Source organism: Lynx rufus, unplaced genomic scaffold (genome assembly GCF_022079265.1).
Source record: "Lynx rufus isolate CCGP_SWC_20201006 ecotype Redwood Valley unplaced genomic scaffold, mLynRuf1.p SCAF_3, whole genome shotgun sequence".
Taxonomy (NCBI): domain Eukaryota; kingdom Metazoa; phylum Chordata; class Mammalia; order Carnivora; family Felidae; genus Lynx; species Lynx rufus.
The window spans coordinates 129,328,175-129,345,449 of record NW_025814845.1 but is presented as its reverse complement, the minus strand read 5'-3'; the positions used below and the strand labels follow the sequence as shown (position 1 = coordinate 129,345,449).

Below are 17,275 nucleotides of genomic sequence, written 5' to 3'. Positions count from 1 at the left end.
GGTCATAGGATAGATCTATTTTTAATTTTTTGAGGAATCTTCACACTGTTCTCCAGAGAGGCTGCTCAAGTTTACATTCCCACCAACAGTGCAAGAGGGTTCCCGTTTCTCCACATCCTCACCAGCGTCTATAGTCTCCTGATTTGTTCATTTTAGCCACTCTGACTGGCGTGAGGTGGTATCTCAGTGTGGTTTTGATTTGTATTTCCCTGATTAGGAGTAACGTTGAGCATCTTTTCATGTGCCTGTTGGCCATCTGGATGTCTTCTTTAGAAAAGTGTATACTCATGTCGTCTGCCCATGTCTTCACTAGATTATTTGTTTTTCGGGTGCGGGGTTTGGTGAGTTCTTTATAGATTTTGGATACTAGCCCTTTATCTAATATGTCATTTGCAAATATCTTTTCCCATTCCATCAGTTGCCTTTCAGTTTTGTTGATTGTTTCCTTTGCAGTGCAGAAGCTTTTTATCTTGATGAGGTCCCAATAGTTCACTTTTGCTTTTAATTTCCTTGCCTTTGGAGATGTGTCAAGTAAGAAATTTCTGTGGCTGAGGTTAGAGAGCTTTTTTCCTGCTTTCTCCTCTAGGGTTTCGATTGCTTCCTGTCTCACATTCAGGTCCTTCATCCATTTTGAGTTTATTTTTGTGAATGGTGTAAAAAATGGTCTACTTTCATTCTTCTGCATGTTTTCTGTCCAGTTCTCCCAACACCATTTGTTAAAGAGACTGTCTTTTTTCCATTCTGTCCAGTTCTCCCAGCACCATTTGTTAAAGAGACTGTCTTTTTTCCATTGGATACTCTTCCCTGCTTTGTCAAAATTAGTTGGCCATACATTTGTGGGTCCAATTCTTGAGTCTCTATTCTATTCCATTGGTCTATGTGTCTGTTTTTGTGCCAATACCATGCTGTCTTGATGATTATAGCTTTGTAATAGAGGCTAAAGTCTAGGATTGTGATGCCTCCCACTTTTATCTTCTTCTTCAATATTACTTTGGCTATTTGGGGCCTTTTGTGGTTCCATACAAATTTTAGGATTGCTTGTTCTAGCTTCGAGAAGAATGCTGGTGCAATTTTGATTGGGATTGCATTGAATGTGTAGTTAGCTTTGGGTAGTATTGACATTTTAACAATATTTATTCTTCCAATCCATGAGCACAGAATGTTTTCCTATTTCTTTGTATCTTCTTCAATTTCCTTCATAAGCTTTCTATAGTTTTCAGCATACAGATCTTTTACATCTTTGGTTAGGTTTATTCCTAGGTATTTTATGCTTCTTGGTGCAGTTGTGAATGGGATCAGTTTCTTTATTTGTCTTTCTGTTGCTTCATTATTAGTGTATAAGAATGCAACTGATTTCTGTACATTGATTTTGTATCCTGCGATTTTGCTGAATTCATGTATCAGTTCTAGCAGATTTTTGGTGGAGTCTATCGGGTTTTCCATGTATAATATCATGTCATCTGCAAAAAAGTGAAAACTTGACTTCATCTATGCCCACTTTGATGCCTTTGATTTCCTTTTGTTGTCTGATTGCTGATGCTAGAACTTCCAACACTATGTTAAACAACAGCAGTGAGAGTGGACAACACTGTCATGTTCCTGATCTCAGGGGGAAAGCTCTGTTTTTCCCCATTGAGGAGCTGTGGGCTTTTCATAAATGGCTTTTATGATGTTTAAGTATGTTCCTTCTATCCTGACTTTCTTGAGGGTTTTTATTAAGAAAGGATGCTGAATTTAAAAGCAAATCACTTCTGATTGTTTTTACAAGTTGGTATAGAGTGTTTGTTCTCAGAAGATGGTCTCCAGGGTCAGGGCACCATCATTCACAGCCTCCAGAGGCCAATTAGCAGAGGGGCCTTTAAAGGATGCTGGCATCCTTCTAACTGATATCTTTCCCAGAGTCTTTGTAAAGGAAGGTCCTCTGAACTCTTGGGAAATGTACCGAGGGTAGGGGTAGAGTGCTGGGTGGGCATGTCATACATGGCAAAACTGTCCTAACATTCCCAGTTCTTCAAGCTGTTCGAATCTTACTGTATAGTATGCAGAAGATGCGGCATCTCAACCTCAGTGAGGATAGGCCACTATTAAATCAGTCCATCAAAGAAACTGTCAAGAGACATAACTGTATGAATTAACACATGACACCAAGAATTCCAGCCTAAACCAAAATTGTGTTTTATTTTCCTGGGTCTCACATCCTCAGAGATGATTTCCACACATATTCCCCAGGTTTATTCTAATATAAATTAGAAAAATTGTGCCATTCTTTAGAAGTGGAGCCAGATTTGCACATGACTGCCTGCAATATGTTGGGATGACTGTACTTACAGGTCTTCTTGTGAATAAACGTCTCCTTGCTAGAAGTTACCTGTTGTGTCTGCCACTCAGTTTGAGTCTGATCTTCAGGGAGATTAACTTTAGGGCTTGCAAGAGCTTTCTGGTTTTTAGTTATGACTTGGCTGCAGGTTTAAAGCTTCAGCTTGTAGTTTTCTTTCTGTAAGTTCCTAGTACAGTTCAGAAACAGCTATCTCACATCATACTCCTTTTTACTATCATATGGCCATTTGGTCCTCTAAGGAATTTGAGTCCTTTGAGAGTAACTTCCTCATAATCGAATGCAGGTGATAATTTAATCGATTGTGCTATCACTGCAAGTCATGAACTACTAGTATCCCATTTCCCATGATCAAAGAACCCAGCACTGTATGCAAGGCCAAAGACATAACCAAACTCAGAATCCCTGATACCTGAGATCCATCCTGCTGCCAAGTTCTCTATCAGTCAGGTGCAGCCAGGAAAACCAGAGATTATAATACAGGTGTTGGAAGGCTAAGTAAGCAAAAGGAGAATCTGGAGATAACCAGGAAAAATAACCATAGAAACAGCTATCACCCCTAGAAGAGGTCAAGGTTATCAGAACCTAAAGAGAAAATTAAAGGGCCTTGCAGAGCCTGGCTCTGGGAGTGCCAGAAGATTGAAAGCCATGAGCAGTTACTACAGGAGATGAAATGACAGCGCTGACAGAGACAGGGAGCAAACGGAAGGGGGTCCCATCACCTCTCCTTCTGACTTTCACTCTCCCTCTGGTGTCCCCTGGCGGCAGACCAGAGGATGGAGTCCATTGGCAAGACAAGACTGTGGCTTACAGATCCCCAGCCCCAGCATCATGGGGCCGAGCAGAGCAGGATGGACTTAGATCCAAGACAACAATAGTTTCATAACTAATAGCCACGGAAAGAACTGAGAGAGGAGCATTCAGAGAGATCAGCAACTACTAAGACCTGACAGAAAGAAATGAAACATGTTTGCAGAACAGAAGGGAAGCCAGCGGGACCAGGAGCATAGCAGTGGAGTGCGTGAGAAGAGGTTGGAGAAATAAGCAGAACCCATATAATGTGGGGCTTTGTAGACTGTACTGAGGTGTTTGGATTTTACTTTGAATGCGCTCAAACATTCTTTCTTCTTTCTTACTTATTAAATCCTATTCATCTTTAGAGGCTCAGCTTAGACAGAAGGCAACCATACTTTCCCAGTGATGTCTTATGTGGAATTGTAGTTGCTTGCTAACTTATCCTTGTGCCGTGCTATTCTGCAAGCACTGTGAGGAGAGAGAATTTGCCTTCCTGCTGGAAGTTATATTCTTAGCCCCTGGCATGGTACCTTAGCATCTACTGTCACTCTCTCTATATGTTTATTTAATGAGGTAATGAAAAACTGTCTACCTCGGGTGAGTCTTCCCTGATCCACTTCCTCAGTGATTTCATATTTTCTATGACACTGTCTATAATTCATTGACATAATTGCTTGCCCCACTAGAGGGAAAGTTTGAGAACCAAGATAATTACTTATTATTCAAGGGTATCTTTCCAGTGCCTGGCACTCAGTATATGTGCATATGTGCAATGAACACGTGAATGAGTGAACACACAAATGAATGAGTGAACACACAAATGAATGAGACAACCAAAGACCTGAAGCTTAATGCAGACACATGGATGTCATCTGCATATGGGTAAAAACTTGAAGACAGTGGATTGGGAAAGAGGTGGGATGAATTCCTTCCTCCACCATCTTTTTTGTCTCTCCCTCTCATCTGTTTCACTTTGTTCCTTCTTTTCCATCTTTTTTTAATATGAAATTTATTGTCAACTTGCTTTTCCATCTTTTTAAACATCAGTGAGCAATATCTGAAGCCACAGAGAAGAAAAATCAGATAAAAACTAAAATAACCAGTAAATTTTATAACCAGAAGGTCTTGGTGACTGTAGAAAGAATAGCTAGGTATGACATTTTCAAGCTAGCTGCAGAGAACGGATAGCATTTTTAAAATAAGCTTAGCTATAATGAGAAGGAAAAAAAATCTTGATTCCTCTAGACAGAGAAGAATATAATTTAAGGGAAATAATTAATGAGAAAGACTAGACATGAGGAAAATTCCTAAAAGGAGCACTGGAAGGATTACTCTTGCCATTGAAACAGAAACCAGGAGTTAGAGTTGAGTGTAGACGCAGAAAGTTGAGGGAGTGCTTTCCTGATGCCTTCATTTTCTCTGGGAAATATGACAGAAAGCCATCTGTGGAAGTGAGCCCAGAGGTGTTGGGTGGGAGACCTTGAATAGGAGAGGGATGACACAGGAGAGTTGGAAGGGGACTGCTGGATGATGATGACATTTCTGCAGCCTCAGTCTATGCTGTTGTGACATTTTCTTCCAGCCCCAGTTATCTGCTGGGTATCCAAGGAGGGCAGAGCGATGGCTGGAATGATGCTGGCTTAAGGCTTTGCTCGGCATCTTTGGCCAAAAGCCGCCAGACTGAGGAAACTGTCACAGTTGTGAAAGTGATCATTCATGGGTCTGGGCTGGAGAGGCAAAGAACCGAATTGAGAGGGGTGTCTTGGAGAAATTAAGAGGTCACAGTGCTATAGGTCTTGAGGTCTAAGAGCAATATATGTATGTGTCCACACACACACACACACACACACACACACACACACACACATACCTCTCACTAGGTGTACGTCATAAGTATACCACTGAATATCTTCAGATCCCTATTTCCAATATGGTTAGTAAGGTGATGAAATTAGACTGAATAATCTCTATTTTATTTTTATTTTCTTGGTGCTCACGTTTGATGATGCTGTGTTTCTTCTGGATGATTATAGGGTATAAGGTGGAAGAAGGAAGGCACTAAATAAATTCTAAAAGAACCATATTTTAAAGTTACTTCACATAATTTCAGTTATGAAGGGTGTGAATTTGGGAGTGTGAAATGTATGTAAAAAATGTATGTATGCAAACTATAGGTATAATTAAGAATCTTGTTTATCCTTCATAATATACTAGGAGGATTAAAGGTGAATGGCTTGTCTCAGGAATCAAAGCTATATAGGATAATGGAAATAATAAAATCTGAAAGTTTCTAAGAAGTCAGGAAAATATTGGGTACAATGGTAAGGCACACTACAAAATAATGGGAACAATGGGAGGAAGAGAAAATATAAAGAATTGAGTTTAAACATTTTCTGGGTTTGACAAGTGTTGGCAATTAAAATGTTAAACATTTTAAATAAAGATTAAAATAATATATAATGCAGGGTATAACGTAATGTATAATGTATGATAAAATCCTATAAGTGAGTGAATTGATTTCAAAAATAAAGGGTCCAAAATTAAATGGTGCTGTTCTCCATGTCAACTCCCTGAAGGCAGAGGCCGCAGCTGTTTGATTCACCATTGGCTCTTGGGCCATTAGGTGTCACACTATGTGACACCATATAGTGACACCAAATGGTATACACCATTTTCATAATGTACTAAGAGATAGACAGAAATAATACATTCAGCCCAGAATTTTTGTCTTGGCTACAGAAGAGAGATTATGTGATCATTACGAGACCAAAGTAGTCTCCAGGATTATTAAATAATCATTAGTGGAATGATAAGCCTAATGTCTACTGATAGAATGGTATTTTGGGGGGACCTCTGACCATACCATATCAAACCTATTGATTTATCTTATTAGACTTTATTTTCTCTTAAGGCCATTAAAATGCCTGCAGACTATGTCAAATATCCTTTCCCTTTCGAGTGACATAGTACATTTATTCTTACATAAAACTGGCCTTATATTCCACTGCCTCCAGCACTCAGTCCTATGTTATAGCCTCTAGACCATAGTGGAATGAAAATTTTTAAGATTGGCAAGATGGAAATTTGTAATTGAAGTTTTTTGGTGTTGTTGTTAAGGCAAATGAATAGTATTTCATCTTTTATTGAAGTATAAAATCATATACTCTAAGTACTATGTCTGCTCCTAGATTCTTGTCAGTTAAGAAAGAAGATAGGAAAATAATTAAACGGAACTTGTATAAGGGGCAAATAAGCTACAACAGCCTGGGATACACTCATTAAGTTAATGGTATGAATGATCTTCATAATCAATGATGGAGATGATGTAACACTTTTCTTAGGGAAGAAATGAAACCCCCAAAATTGGGAAACATTATTTTCAAAATGCATGATAACATGATACCACATTTCTCACTCCAAATAGGAGACTGAATGCTAAGTAAAAAACAAAACAAAAATATGCATATAAGCAAGTCTACGTGCTTTCCTCCTGTACTGGAGAATAAACAAAATACCATAACTGAGCACAAGTTTTTAAATAGAGGGTTGATCTAAAGAAATTGTCATTTGGCTCTCAAGCTTATAATTATGTCATTAAATCACAATCAGGGGTGTTAGAAGGAGTAATTAGGAATATATTGTAGGGTTGCGCACTCATAAGAAATCTTTTACGGGAGGGAAAAAATCTTAAGCATTCACTGTGGGGAAGTCTCCTAAGACTTTTGAAAATCAAGCATTTCAGCCCATGAGGCTTTTATTTAGCAAGAACAGCCAAAAGAGGTGTGTGTGTGTGTGTGTGTGTGTGTGTGTGTGTGTGTGTGTGTATGTGTTTTGGATGTTTTACCTTAATTTGAAGGCTGTTTAAGTGTCTTGCCTTTTTCATCTATGGCCTGACATGTTCACAGGAAAAAGAATAAGAAAACAGATGACTGGTTTCCAAAGGGATAATTACTAAGTTTTTCTTTCTATTTTTCTTAAGGAATCAATTCCAAGTTTCAGTTTGAAATCATGCCAGGTGCTTCATCTGGGTTGTTCAAGATAAATCCTGACACTGGAGAGGTAGTGACAACCACCACACTTGACAGAGAAGTTCAGGAAGTTTTCACCCTTCGAGGTAAGGGATCCCTGGACGATGCTAAACAAACAAAAACAAGCAGCAGGAGGGTAGTGGTGACATTTTACATTTCTGCAGAGTGTCTTGAAATAAAATGCGCTTGACCCAGTGCTACCCAGGTAGTTTCGTCTGATGCAGTCTGGTTGGGGCAGTGCATGCTAGGCATGAATTCACGGCCACAATCTGTGTTCTCTTTTATTTCACATCAGTACTTGTGCGAGATGGGGGAGTCCCTTCGTTATCTGGCACCACCACGATTCTCTGTACTGTGGAAGATGAAAACGATCACGCACCAGAGATTATTGTCCCCAGTCATAGCATTGAGGTTCTGGAAAACCAAGAGCCAGGGGTTGCCTACACTATTTTGGCTTCTGATATGGATGCTGGTGATAATGGAGCTGTCAGATATCATATAATTGGTAAGTATTTTCTTTTTTAAAATTCTCATCAGGACACTGCCCGAGTTGACACACTGGTGATTATTCTGTATTTGGTGTTTATCACAGTGTCTTTAGAAAACATGCCAAGAGCTGTTTGCTGCCGTGTGTGTCCTTTCCACAGACACCATGAACCGACGGCCTCCGAATTCTTAAATCTCCCCTCAACGACACTTGTGAATTTTTCTTTTTTAAAAACATTTTTTTAAGATTTTTTTTTTTTGAGAGAGAGAGAGAGACAGAGTGCAAGTGGGGGGAGGGGCAGAGAGAGAGGGAGACACAGAATCGGAAGCAGGCGCCAGGCTCTGAGCGGTCGGCACAGAGCCTGGCTTAGGGCTCAAACTCATGAACCATGAGATCATGACCTGAGCCACAGCCGGACGCTTAACCGACTGAGCCACCCAGGTGCCCCTCTTGTGAATTTTTCTATACTAGTGGATGTGCAGATGGAACATATAACTTTATTCCATTTTTGTGGCTTTCATATGATCGCTAATGTTTTTATTATTTTGAGCCATCAAGAATTTTGTCATGCCTTTCTTTTTTAAAAAAAAATTTTTAAGTTTCTTCTTGAGAGAGAGAGAGAGACAGAGTGTGAGCAGGGGAAGGGCAGAGAGAGGGAGACACAGAATCCAAAGCAGGCTGTAGGCTCTGAGCTGTCAGCACAGAGCCCCACACAGGGCTCAAACTCACAAACTGCAGGATCATGACCCAAGCCAAAGTCAGATGGTTAATGGACTGAGCCACCCAGGCACCCCTGTCAGGTCCTTCTTAAATGGAGGCTAGAACAGACAGAGACAGTTCCCAGATCTGAATATCGGTGTAACACTTAAGATCTACACTTAAGAGTGTATCCCACTCTTGATAAAAATCTGTAAGAACTTCTACTAGAAGATAATTTTGTGATATTGCTCCCTTTGGATCAGAAACATAAAGATCTCTGGCAGAATAATGGTGGTGTTTGTATGGAGACAGCTGCATCTTCTTATTCATTTAAGAGAAAAAGTGATTGAAGAATCTGATTTTTGGCAGGTGTCAGAGTGCACATAGAATATGAGTTGAGGAGAGAGAGGAATGCTTCAGAGACTGCATCTTATGGAGGGAACCACTTTCAGATCTTTAGATCTTGTAAAAGCAGTTTTGGAACTAGCTTCTGAAAGCTATCACTCTCTATTTGCTAAAAATTCTAGGACCAGTCGCATTTTCTATATACCACCATTTTACTCCAAAATGAGAATAGCTTTATTTCCTTTTTGCCTGATTATAAGAATGATACGTAATTGTTATAGGATATATATACAGATTTATGGAGAACAAAAGTAGGAACACACAAAATTTTTGTCTTGCTGAGATAACCCCTTTACTATTTTGAAAAGTGCTCTCTCATGAACCTTGTGAATGGAGACATCAATTTTACATATATTGGACAATTTATATATGCTATTTTGCTACCTCATTTTTAAACTCATTTTTAACATACTGTTTGAACCTTTCGGATGAGTAAATAGACATATATGTTAGCATTTCTAATGATGTTTCCTCTTATTGCATATGTATAATATCACTTATTCCATCCATTCCCTTTTATGGTCTTCGAGGTATTGACCACAATAGCAGTCTTATTATAAAAATGCTACCGTTGAACAACACTTGCTTAATTATTTCTTTATGATAAATGTAAGTAGAGTTATCATGTTCAAGGGCATATATATTGTAAATGTTTACATGCAATGTCATATTTCATCCTGAAGAACGATACCCTTTCAAACTAACTTGTGTAAGTGAGCCCCATTTTCTTCTTTCCTACCCATTGCATTGAGTCCTTTCCTTCTTCTATAAACTCCACTTGTTCTTTAGAACTTCCCAAACAATCTGTGATTAAGGACCAGAGTTGGATTTTTTAAATTTCCTATCTGTTATACACTGAAATTTTTGTTAAATACAATAAATATGAATGACTGTGAGAAAAAAAAAAGGCATAGCCCCATTTTTAAAAAATCTATTAGTGCAGGTGTAAAATTATTTTGTCAAGTGGCGGTAAGATTTTCTAAATGCTTGCTCTCAAATTCTGTGCTTGTCTTCTTGAGCACTGATAACAAACAATCCCCAGATTGCCACTTGTCCCCTCTCACTGCATCAGGGACTTTTTTTTTCTCATTGGCTTTTTCCCATACTGTCAAAATTTCCCCTTCCACTTGTTTTTCCCATCAGTATTTACCAGCCTTTTTCGTCTTGAAGACACACATCTTCCCTCAGGTGTGTGTCCCTTCTCACTCTCTTTTCCTTCACAACCGAGCTTCTTAAAAATCATTGGCTTCTCTCTGGTTTCTGACCTTACCTTGCTTTCACTTCTTATCCTGCTCCCATGTGTTCTACTGAAACTACCCTTGCAGAGAGAAGCTTGGGATCTTGTTGCTAAACCCAGCGGATCTTTCCACTTCTTAATTTGATTGTCCTGCTTTTGTGCCTTTGCACACCCCGCCCTGGACACTTGGCCCCACCTTGACTTCAGAAGGTCACTTTCTCCTGATCCTTCATGTCCTTTCTAGACAAGCCTTTCCAATGTCCTTGTGCTGCGGGTGGTCTTCTGACTTATTGAAGTTTCCATGGTGTTTGGTGCTTAGTATTTTTTTTTTTTTACTTTCCTCATAGACGTACTCTCACTGAGTCATTGCATCCAGTCCCTGTCTTCAGCTACCACTGCCCCCCTATATCTCCCTATCTCCCTGCATTCTATGTCTTAACCCCATTAAAGGACATTTTTTAAGTAAAATAATGACTTTCATACAAATATAAAATTAACAACTGCCAAAGATTTTTTTAAGTCATGATTAATGAGCAAAACAAAAAGATGTTAAAATTGTTCCAAGAAGAATTCTTGTTTTTAGCTTATTTATTTTTGTGAGAGTGAGACAGAGAGAACCCTCACTTGCAAGCGAGTGGGGGAGGGGCAGAGAGAGAGAGGAAGAGAGAGGATCCCAAGCAGGCTCTGTACTGTCAGTGTCAAAACCAAGCTTTGACATTGCTGCCCAGGCTTCTTCCTAAAACAGAAGTGTGATTCATGATCCTTTCCTGTCTAAAACCCTTCAGGGGCTCCCTACAGATGTTAAGGTAGACTCCTCAGCAGTATACACAGGGCGCTTCATGATTTAACCCTCTCCTTCTCTCCTAAATTCATGTCTTCCCAGCTGCCAGCCCTCTCTCTGCCCTCTGCTTGCAAACACCCAGGGAACCCTGTGTTCTAGTTACACTAAAACATTTGCAGCTATTAACTTCTCATAGTCATAAGACTTCCTTCAGGCTCCAAATTGTTTCACCTCAAAGACCCAGTCCTCATGCCCAACGGCATCACACTACCAATGTGGAATGCTTCCTTCAGGCTCTCTCCTCTACCTACAACGCACTTGCCAAACCTTTAGCCTGGCCCCTTCCTCTTTAGGGATCAGTTGTGATGTCACTCTCTCCAATCGTTCCCGCTCAGCCAAACACAGGATTGTGTGCCCTTCATTTCCGTCTCAGCGCCCCGTGCATATGATTTTCACACCACACTTTGATGTCCCGGTACTGACCCAAATTCCTCCTGCACCGTAATTCTTGGAGACTGGGATCATGGCTTACTCTCCTCATATTCCCAGTATCCAGCACATGCTTGGCATGTGGCAGGTTCTCCTTAAATGTCTGCTGAGTGAATGAATCATTTTATCAACTACAAATGCCACAGAAATGTAGGTTTGTCGGATCACCCCTATGTGTGATACAAATTACTTGTGTGTTATGAATAAAATGCAAATGCAAGTCTCTTCTCCTCAGCCCCTAGCTGTTGTTCTTTTGAATGGTGTTCTCCTTCTTCCCCATAGACCCCTGGCAGATGCTAGTAAATCCTCACACTGTTTGGAATAGTGAGCCTCATCCAAGAATGTGCCCTTCATCCAAGATATTGCCGGAAAGTCGTGGAACTATATTTTTCCTGACTAAAAGTTATTTATTTATTCTGAGAGACAGAGAGAGCACCAGCAAGGGAGAGGCAGAGAAAAGGAGAGAGAGGGGAAGACAGAATCCTAAGCAGGCTCCGTACTGTCAGTACAGAGCCCGACATGGGGCTCAAACTCACAAACCATGAGATCATGACCTGAGCTGAAACCAAGAGTCAGACGCTTAACCACCTGAGCCACCCAGGTGTCCCATTGTTGTTTTATCTCAATGAAAACATATACTTTAATCAGAGGAAAAATATATGAATATAAAAAGTTGTAGATGCAGACACAAAAATTCATACTCTTGCAAATCAAGTCAAAGCAAGTAAATTATTTTTTTAAGTTCATTTATTTAGAGAGAGAGCAAGCAGGAAGAGGGGCAGAGAGAGAGGGAGAGAGAAAGAATCTCAAGCAGGCTCCACACTGTCAATACAGAGCCTGACATGAAGCTCAAAACCATGAACTGTAAGATCATGACCTGAGCTGAAGTCAAGCATCGGACACTTAACTCACTGAGCCACCCAGGCCCCCCTCTAATTATTGATTGAATTAAGATAGATATTGAATTATATTATTTTGTTTATCCCCTGATAAAAGAAGCTTCATGAGGGCGGGGACTCTATCATGTTCACTGTTGTATCCTCCATACTTACAAAAGTGCTAGGATGAATAATCATGAAATAAATATTTGTTGAATGCATGAATCCTGCATATATCTCATCATATACATGAATGATATATGTAGCACATATACACATGAATCATATGTGTGTGTATATATAGCCAGCAAAGGGCTGCTACTTCTTCAATTCAAATGCATTTTGAATTTGTATTTGTTTCCTTTCGTAGATGGGAATACTGATGAGTACTTTGCTATTAATGAAACATCAGGAGACCTCTCAACCACTCGCGCTTTGGACCGGGAGCAAGTCAGCAATTTTACCTTAGTCATCCTGTGTTCCGACCTAGGGGATCCACCGAGGAGCTCTCTAGTGCAGTTGCAGGTTAGAGTTTTGGATGACAATGACCATGGCCCTTCCTTCCCCACGCTGCATTACCAGGCCTCCGTGAGAGAAGATGCTGAAGTGGGGACAGTGGTTCTGGTACTATCTGCTGTGGACAAGGACGAAGGTCTGAATGGGCAAACTGAGTATTTTCTGGAGGGTGAAGCTTCTGGTACATTCACCATTGATTCTGTGGCGGGTGCACTGAGAACCTGCCACACCTTGGACCGAGAAGCCAGATCCCAACATACATTTCGGGCTGTGGCCAGAGACTGTAGTGTCCAGGGCTCGAGAAGCACCACAGTAATTATAAAAGTGCATGTCATGGATGTTAATGACAATGATCCAGTGTGGGAGCAGAACCCCTTTGAAATTTTTCTTTCCACCCAGTCACCTCCTAACCAGACAACTGCCATTCTGACAGCCAGCGACCCCGACTTGGGCCCCAATGGAACTGTCATGTTTAGTTTTGCAGAGACCCAGTCAATGTTTTCTATTGATAAGTATACAGGAGAAGTTCAACTTCGGCACAACCCATCTTCAGAATATTTTCCAATCTGGCTGCAGTTAAAAGTTATGGACCAAGGCGTCCCAGCTAGGACAGTCACTGGCCTCTTAGTCGTTCACATGGAAGGAGAAGATAGAAAGATTTCCTTCAGCCACCCTCTGTATAAAGGGACTGTGACTGAAAATTGTGATGCAGGTGAGTGTCCCCTCAAGTTTTTGTATATTGCATCTGTTTGGGCAAAATGTTTAAAATGAAGGTTTATACAACAAGAGTGCTATTGCAGATTCAGTCATAAATTTCTGAGTTCAGCCAATTTTCTTTTATTTTTTAAAATTTTGTCAGTGTTTATTTTTGAGAGACAGAGAGACAGAGCATGAGTGGGAGAAGGGCAGAGAGAGAAGAAGACACAGGATCTGAAGCAGGCTCCAGTCACTGAGCTGTAAGCATACAGCCCGACCCGGGGATCGAACTCACAAACCATGAGGTCATGACCTGGGCCGATGTCCGATGCTTAACCGACTAAGCCACCCAGGCATCTCAGTATGCCAGTTTTCATCCATAGTACAGTATTAAAACAATACCTTCAATCAGGGCCCCTGGGTGGCTCAGTTGGTTAACTGTCTGACTCTTGGTTTCGACTCAGGTCATGATCTCACGGTTTGTGAGTTCGAGCCATCTGTGAGTTCAAGCCCTGGATGGGGTTCTGTGCTGATGGTAGGAAACTTGCTTGGGATTCAGTGTCCCTCCCTCTCTCTGCCCCTTCCTTGTACACGTGTGCTCTCACTCTAAATAAATAAATAAACTTAAAAAACAATACCTTCAAATATAGTAACACACACACACACACACCTTTAAAAACAACAAAGAGTGAAAATACTGAAAAATAAATCATTTAGGGCTTCTGAAGTTTCAGTTAATTTAGGTTTACAATCTCAAAATAAACCCTTTTATTTAAATGTATATGAATCCTCAACAAGTGTACATTTCCTAAAGTACTTTCTTAGAAGTACAATAAAAGAGGAGGCATGTTGTGGTTAAATGCTTGAGCTCCGCCTGAGTTTAATTCCAAATTCAACCACCGTGCCTCCTTGGGCAGCTGAATCTCTCTGAGCCTCAGTTTCCTAACCCATAAATTAGGAATAATAATCATGCCTACCTCATTAGGTTCTGGGAGCTGAATAAGCTAGTTCATGTAAAGCACTTAGAGCAGTGTCTAATACATAGTAAGCATGTAATAAATAGAAACTACCACTGCTAATATTATTACTTCATTTCGATAGGGTCAGCAGTGGCTTTCAAACAATGCAGTAATATCTGATCCTCAAAGAATTTGGGGCAGATAATACAGCTCAGCACAGGCTTCTGCGAACAGTAACTATTTTTCCTAATAATGCTGTTTGTTTTCAATTATTTCCTTACATTTATGCCATACTGGGAAGCATAAATAAAAATCAGTTTTAATTATCTTTCTATCCACAAGTGAAAAGACGTCCTTACAGACAGTTATAAATTGAAAGACATTTGACTTGGGCAATTATATCTGACTAGAGAGTGCAGGGATGAATCTGCTGATTCTTTCCACCAACCGGGCAAAGCTCATGGACTCAAAGAGGAGGAGCTTAGCTGTTAAAGGTCTGCTGTGTGCTGTGCACCTGCTCATGGCATTTGTGGTTTGTGTTTTGTCATTTTATCGTGATTCAATTTCAATTTATCTGCACCTACCTACACTATTATTTAAAAGGCAAACTGCATTTCTCTCATTTGATGCATTCATTTCATAGTGAAAATATCTATGTTACACATTTTATACTGCCTTCTCTATGAAAAGAGAATATTCAGCTTAATATTGAATATTAAATTAGGGTTGTTTTCAGTTGCAGATTATTAACTTGACTTTGACCCTTTTTGGAATTATGGTTATTCCATAGATTGCTTCCACAGAAGGTCTCTTATTGATTCTAAACATAATTCACAGTAAATTGCAGTTTTCTGCATTAAAGGAAATAATAGTGACTTCCAAACTAAATCAGAAATTTGCAACATGTATTCTTATGTGTAATGAGACTTCCAAATAAGCGTTAAATGTTACATAATATGAGATGCTCCTTAGAGCTATACTTCTATTACTCTTAAGAGGCATGCATTCCAACACCAGAGCAGAGCCTGATGGAAAGTAAAGTTAGCATTTTCTAAATAATATAGCACAAAAACAATATATTAATCTTAAAATTGATTTGATAAAATTACAGTATCTTTGAGCCCAGCCTTTGTCTGTAGTGCAAAAAGGAACATTTGTCTAAAAGCCCTTGGCACTTGGTCTTTCTGCTGCTACTTGAATGTTTCAGTGACTGAGTTTAGAAGGGTGGTTCTTGGGGCGCCTGGGTGGCTCAGTCGGTTGAGCGTCCGACTTCGCTCAGGTCACAATCTCACGGTCCGTGAGTTCGAGCCCCGCATCAGGCTCTGTGCTGACAGCTCAGAGCCTGGAGCCTGCTTCAGATTCTGTGTCTCCCTCTCTCTCTGGCCCTCCCCCTGTTCATGCTCTGTCTCTCTCTGTCTCAAAAATAAATAAATGTTAAAAAAATTAAAAAAAAAAAGGGTGGTTCTTGAAATGGGGTGTGAACCAAATGATCTGTAACCCACCCCTGAAGGATCTGCTTCATTAAGTTTGGGGTCCAGGAATTGTTTTTCACGAGCTCTGTGGGCGATTTGACTGCATGACAAAGTTGGAAAATCTCTTCATTTGGAAAGTCATTCACACGTTGAACCTAGCTCTCCCTCCTTTCTGTCCATAAATCTAGTTCTTCCCTCTGGAGCACTCCTCTGCTGTACACAGTCACTCTTCAGATATTTTATTTGCTCTTTCCACTAACTTTTTTAATTAGAGAGAGAGAGAGAGAATGAGAGAGAGATTGCATGAGCAGGGGAGAGGAGCAGAGGGAGAGAGAGAAAATCTTATGTAGGCTCCATGCTCAGTACAGACCCTGATGTGGGGCTTGATCCTACAACCTTGGGATCATGACCTGAGCTGAATCCAAGAGTCAGATGCCCAACCAACTGAGCCACTTAGGTGGCCCTCCTTGAATTTTTTATCGAGTGTTATATGCCCAGTACTTATCTACTAGGATATATTAGTGAACTAAAAGACCTAAATGCCTGTCCTCATGAGGCTAATAACATTCTAGCGGGGATACTGAGACAGTGTCAATGAACATAATGAATAACTATAGTATATGTTAGATGGTGATAAGAGCTATCAAGTAAAGAAAAAGCACAGCAAGGTAAGAAGGAATTAGGAGGTCTTGGGTGGGGGACAAACAGCAGTTTTAAATAGTAGGTAAGGGCAGGCATCATTGAGCTGACACATTTGGACAAAGACCTAAGGAGAGGAGACATCCATTTGTATATTTGGGGGTACAGTATTTCAGAAAAAAAGAAGAAGCTAGTGGGAGCCTGCCTGGTTTGTTCAAAGAACAGCAAAGAGGACTGTGTGACGAAGCAGAGTAAGCAAGGGCCAGAGTGATGGGAAATGAGGTCGGAGGACGACCAGACCACGTGGGGCCTTGTAGACCACAGGGGGATGTTGGCTTTTACTCAAGTAGTTTTCCCTTCTTTAATTCCTTCAGTTATCTTTCACATAATAAGGTTTCCAACCGCTACTAGTGAACATTCACATTCAGTATAAATTCTTCAGAGTAATAGGCATTAAATATATTATTCTTCAAAAGAACTGGCATGGAAGTCATCATTGTTATTATACTTTTTCACATCAGTGGATAAAATTTCAAAATATTAAGTAATGTGCCTGGGCTTTCCCTAATTGTTAGAATATTCTTTCTCAATTTACCCAGGATCAATTTGTTTGCAGGATTAAGCCAAAATAAAAATCAATATCCAAGGTACCCCAATGAAAACAGTTCAGGATGAAATTAAGTTATGGATTAGTAAATACAATATTTATGGTTGAATTCAGGAGTGAATTAAAATAACACTAATGAAAACTGCCGTGGGGGTGCACACTTTGCACCTGTTTTCATTTTTGCAATGTGCCATTCATTTGTATGTCACAGATTCACTCTGTGGATAAGAGGCAGCGGTTATGGGAGGGAAC

The 17,275-nt window shown here is 40.1% G+C and overlaps 1 protein-coding gene across 1 annotated transcript in view; it reads left to right on the top strand.

The window, feature by feature from the left end:
- DCHS2 (dachsous cadherin-related 2) overlaps positions 1-17,275 on the top strand; it is a 251,423-nt gene that overhangs the window by 185,836 nt on the left and 48,312 nt on the right. Inside the window, exons 11-13 of the mRNA XM_047091507.1 lie at positions 7,110-7,244; positions 7,454-7,663; positions 12,505-13,362. Of these exons, the coding sequence (XP_046947463.1) occupies positions 7,110-7,244; positions 7,454-7,663; positions 12,505-13,362 (1,203 nt within the window). The remainder of the gene's footprint in view (positions 1-7,109; positions 7,245-7,453; positions 7,664-12,504; positions 13,363-17,275) is intronic.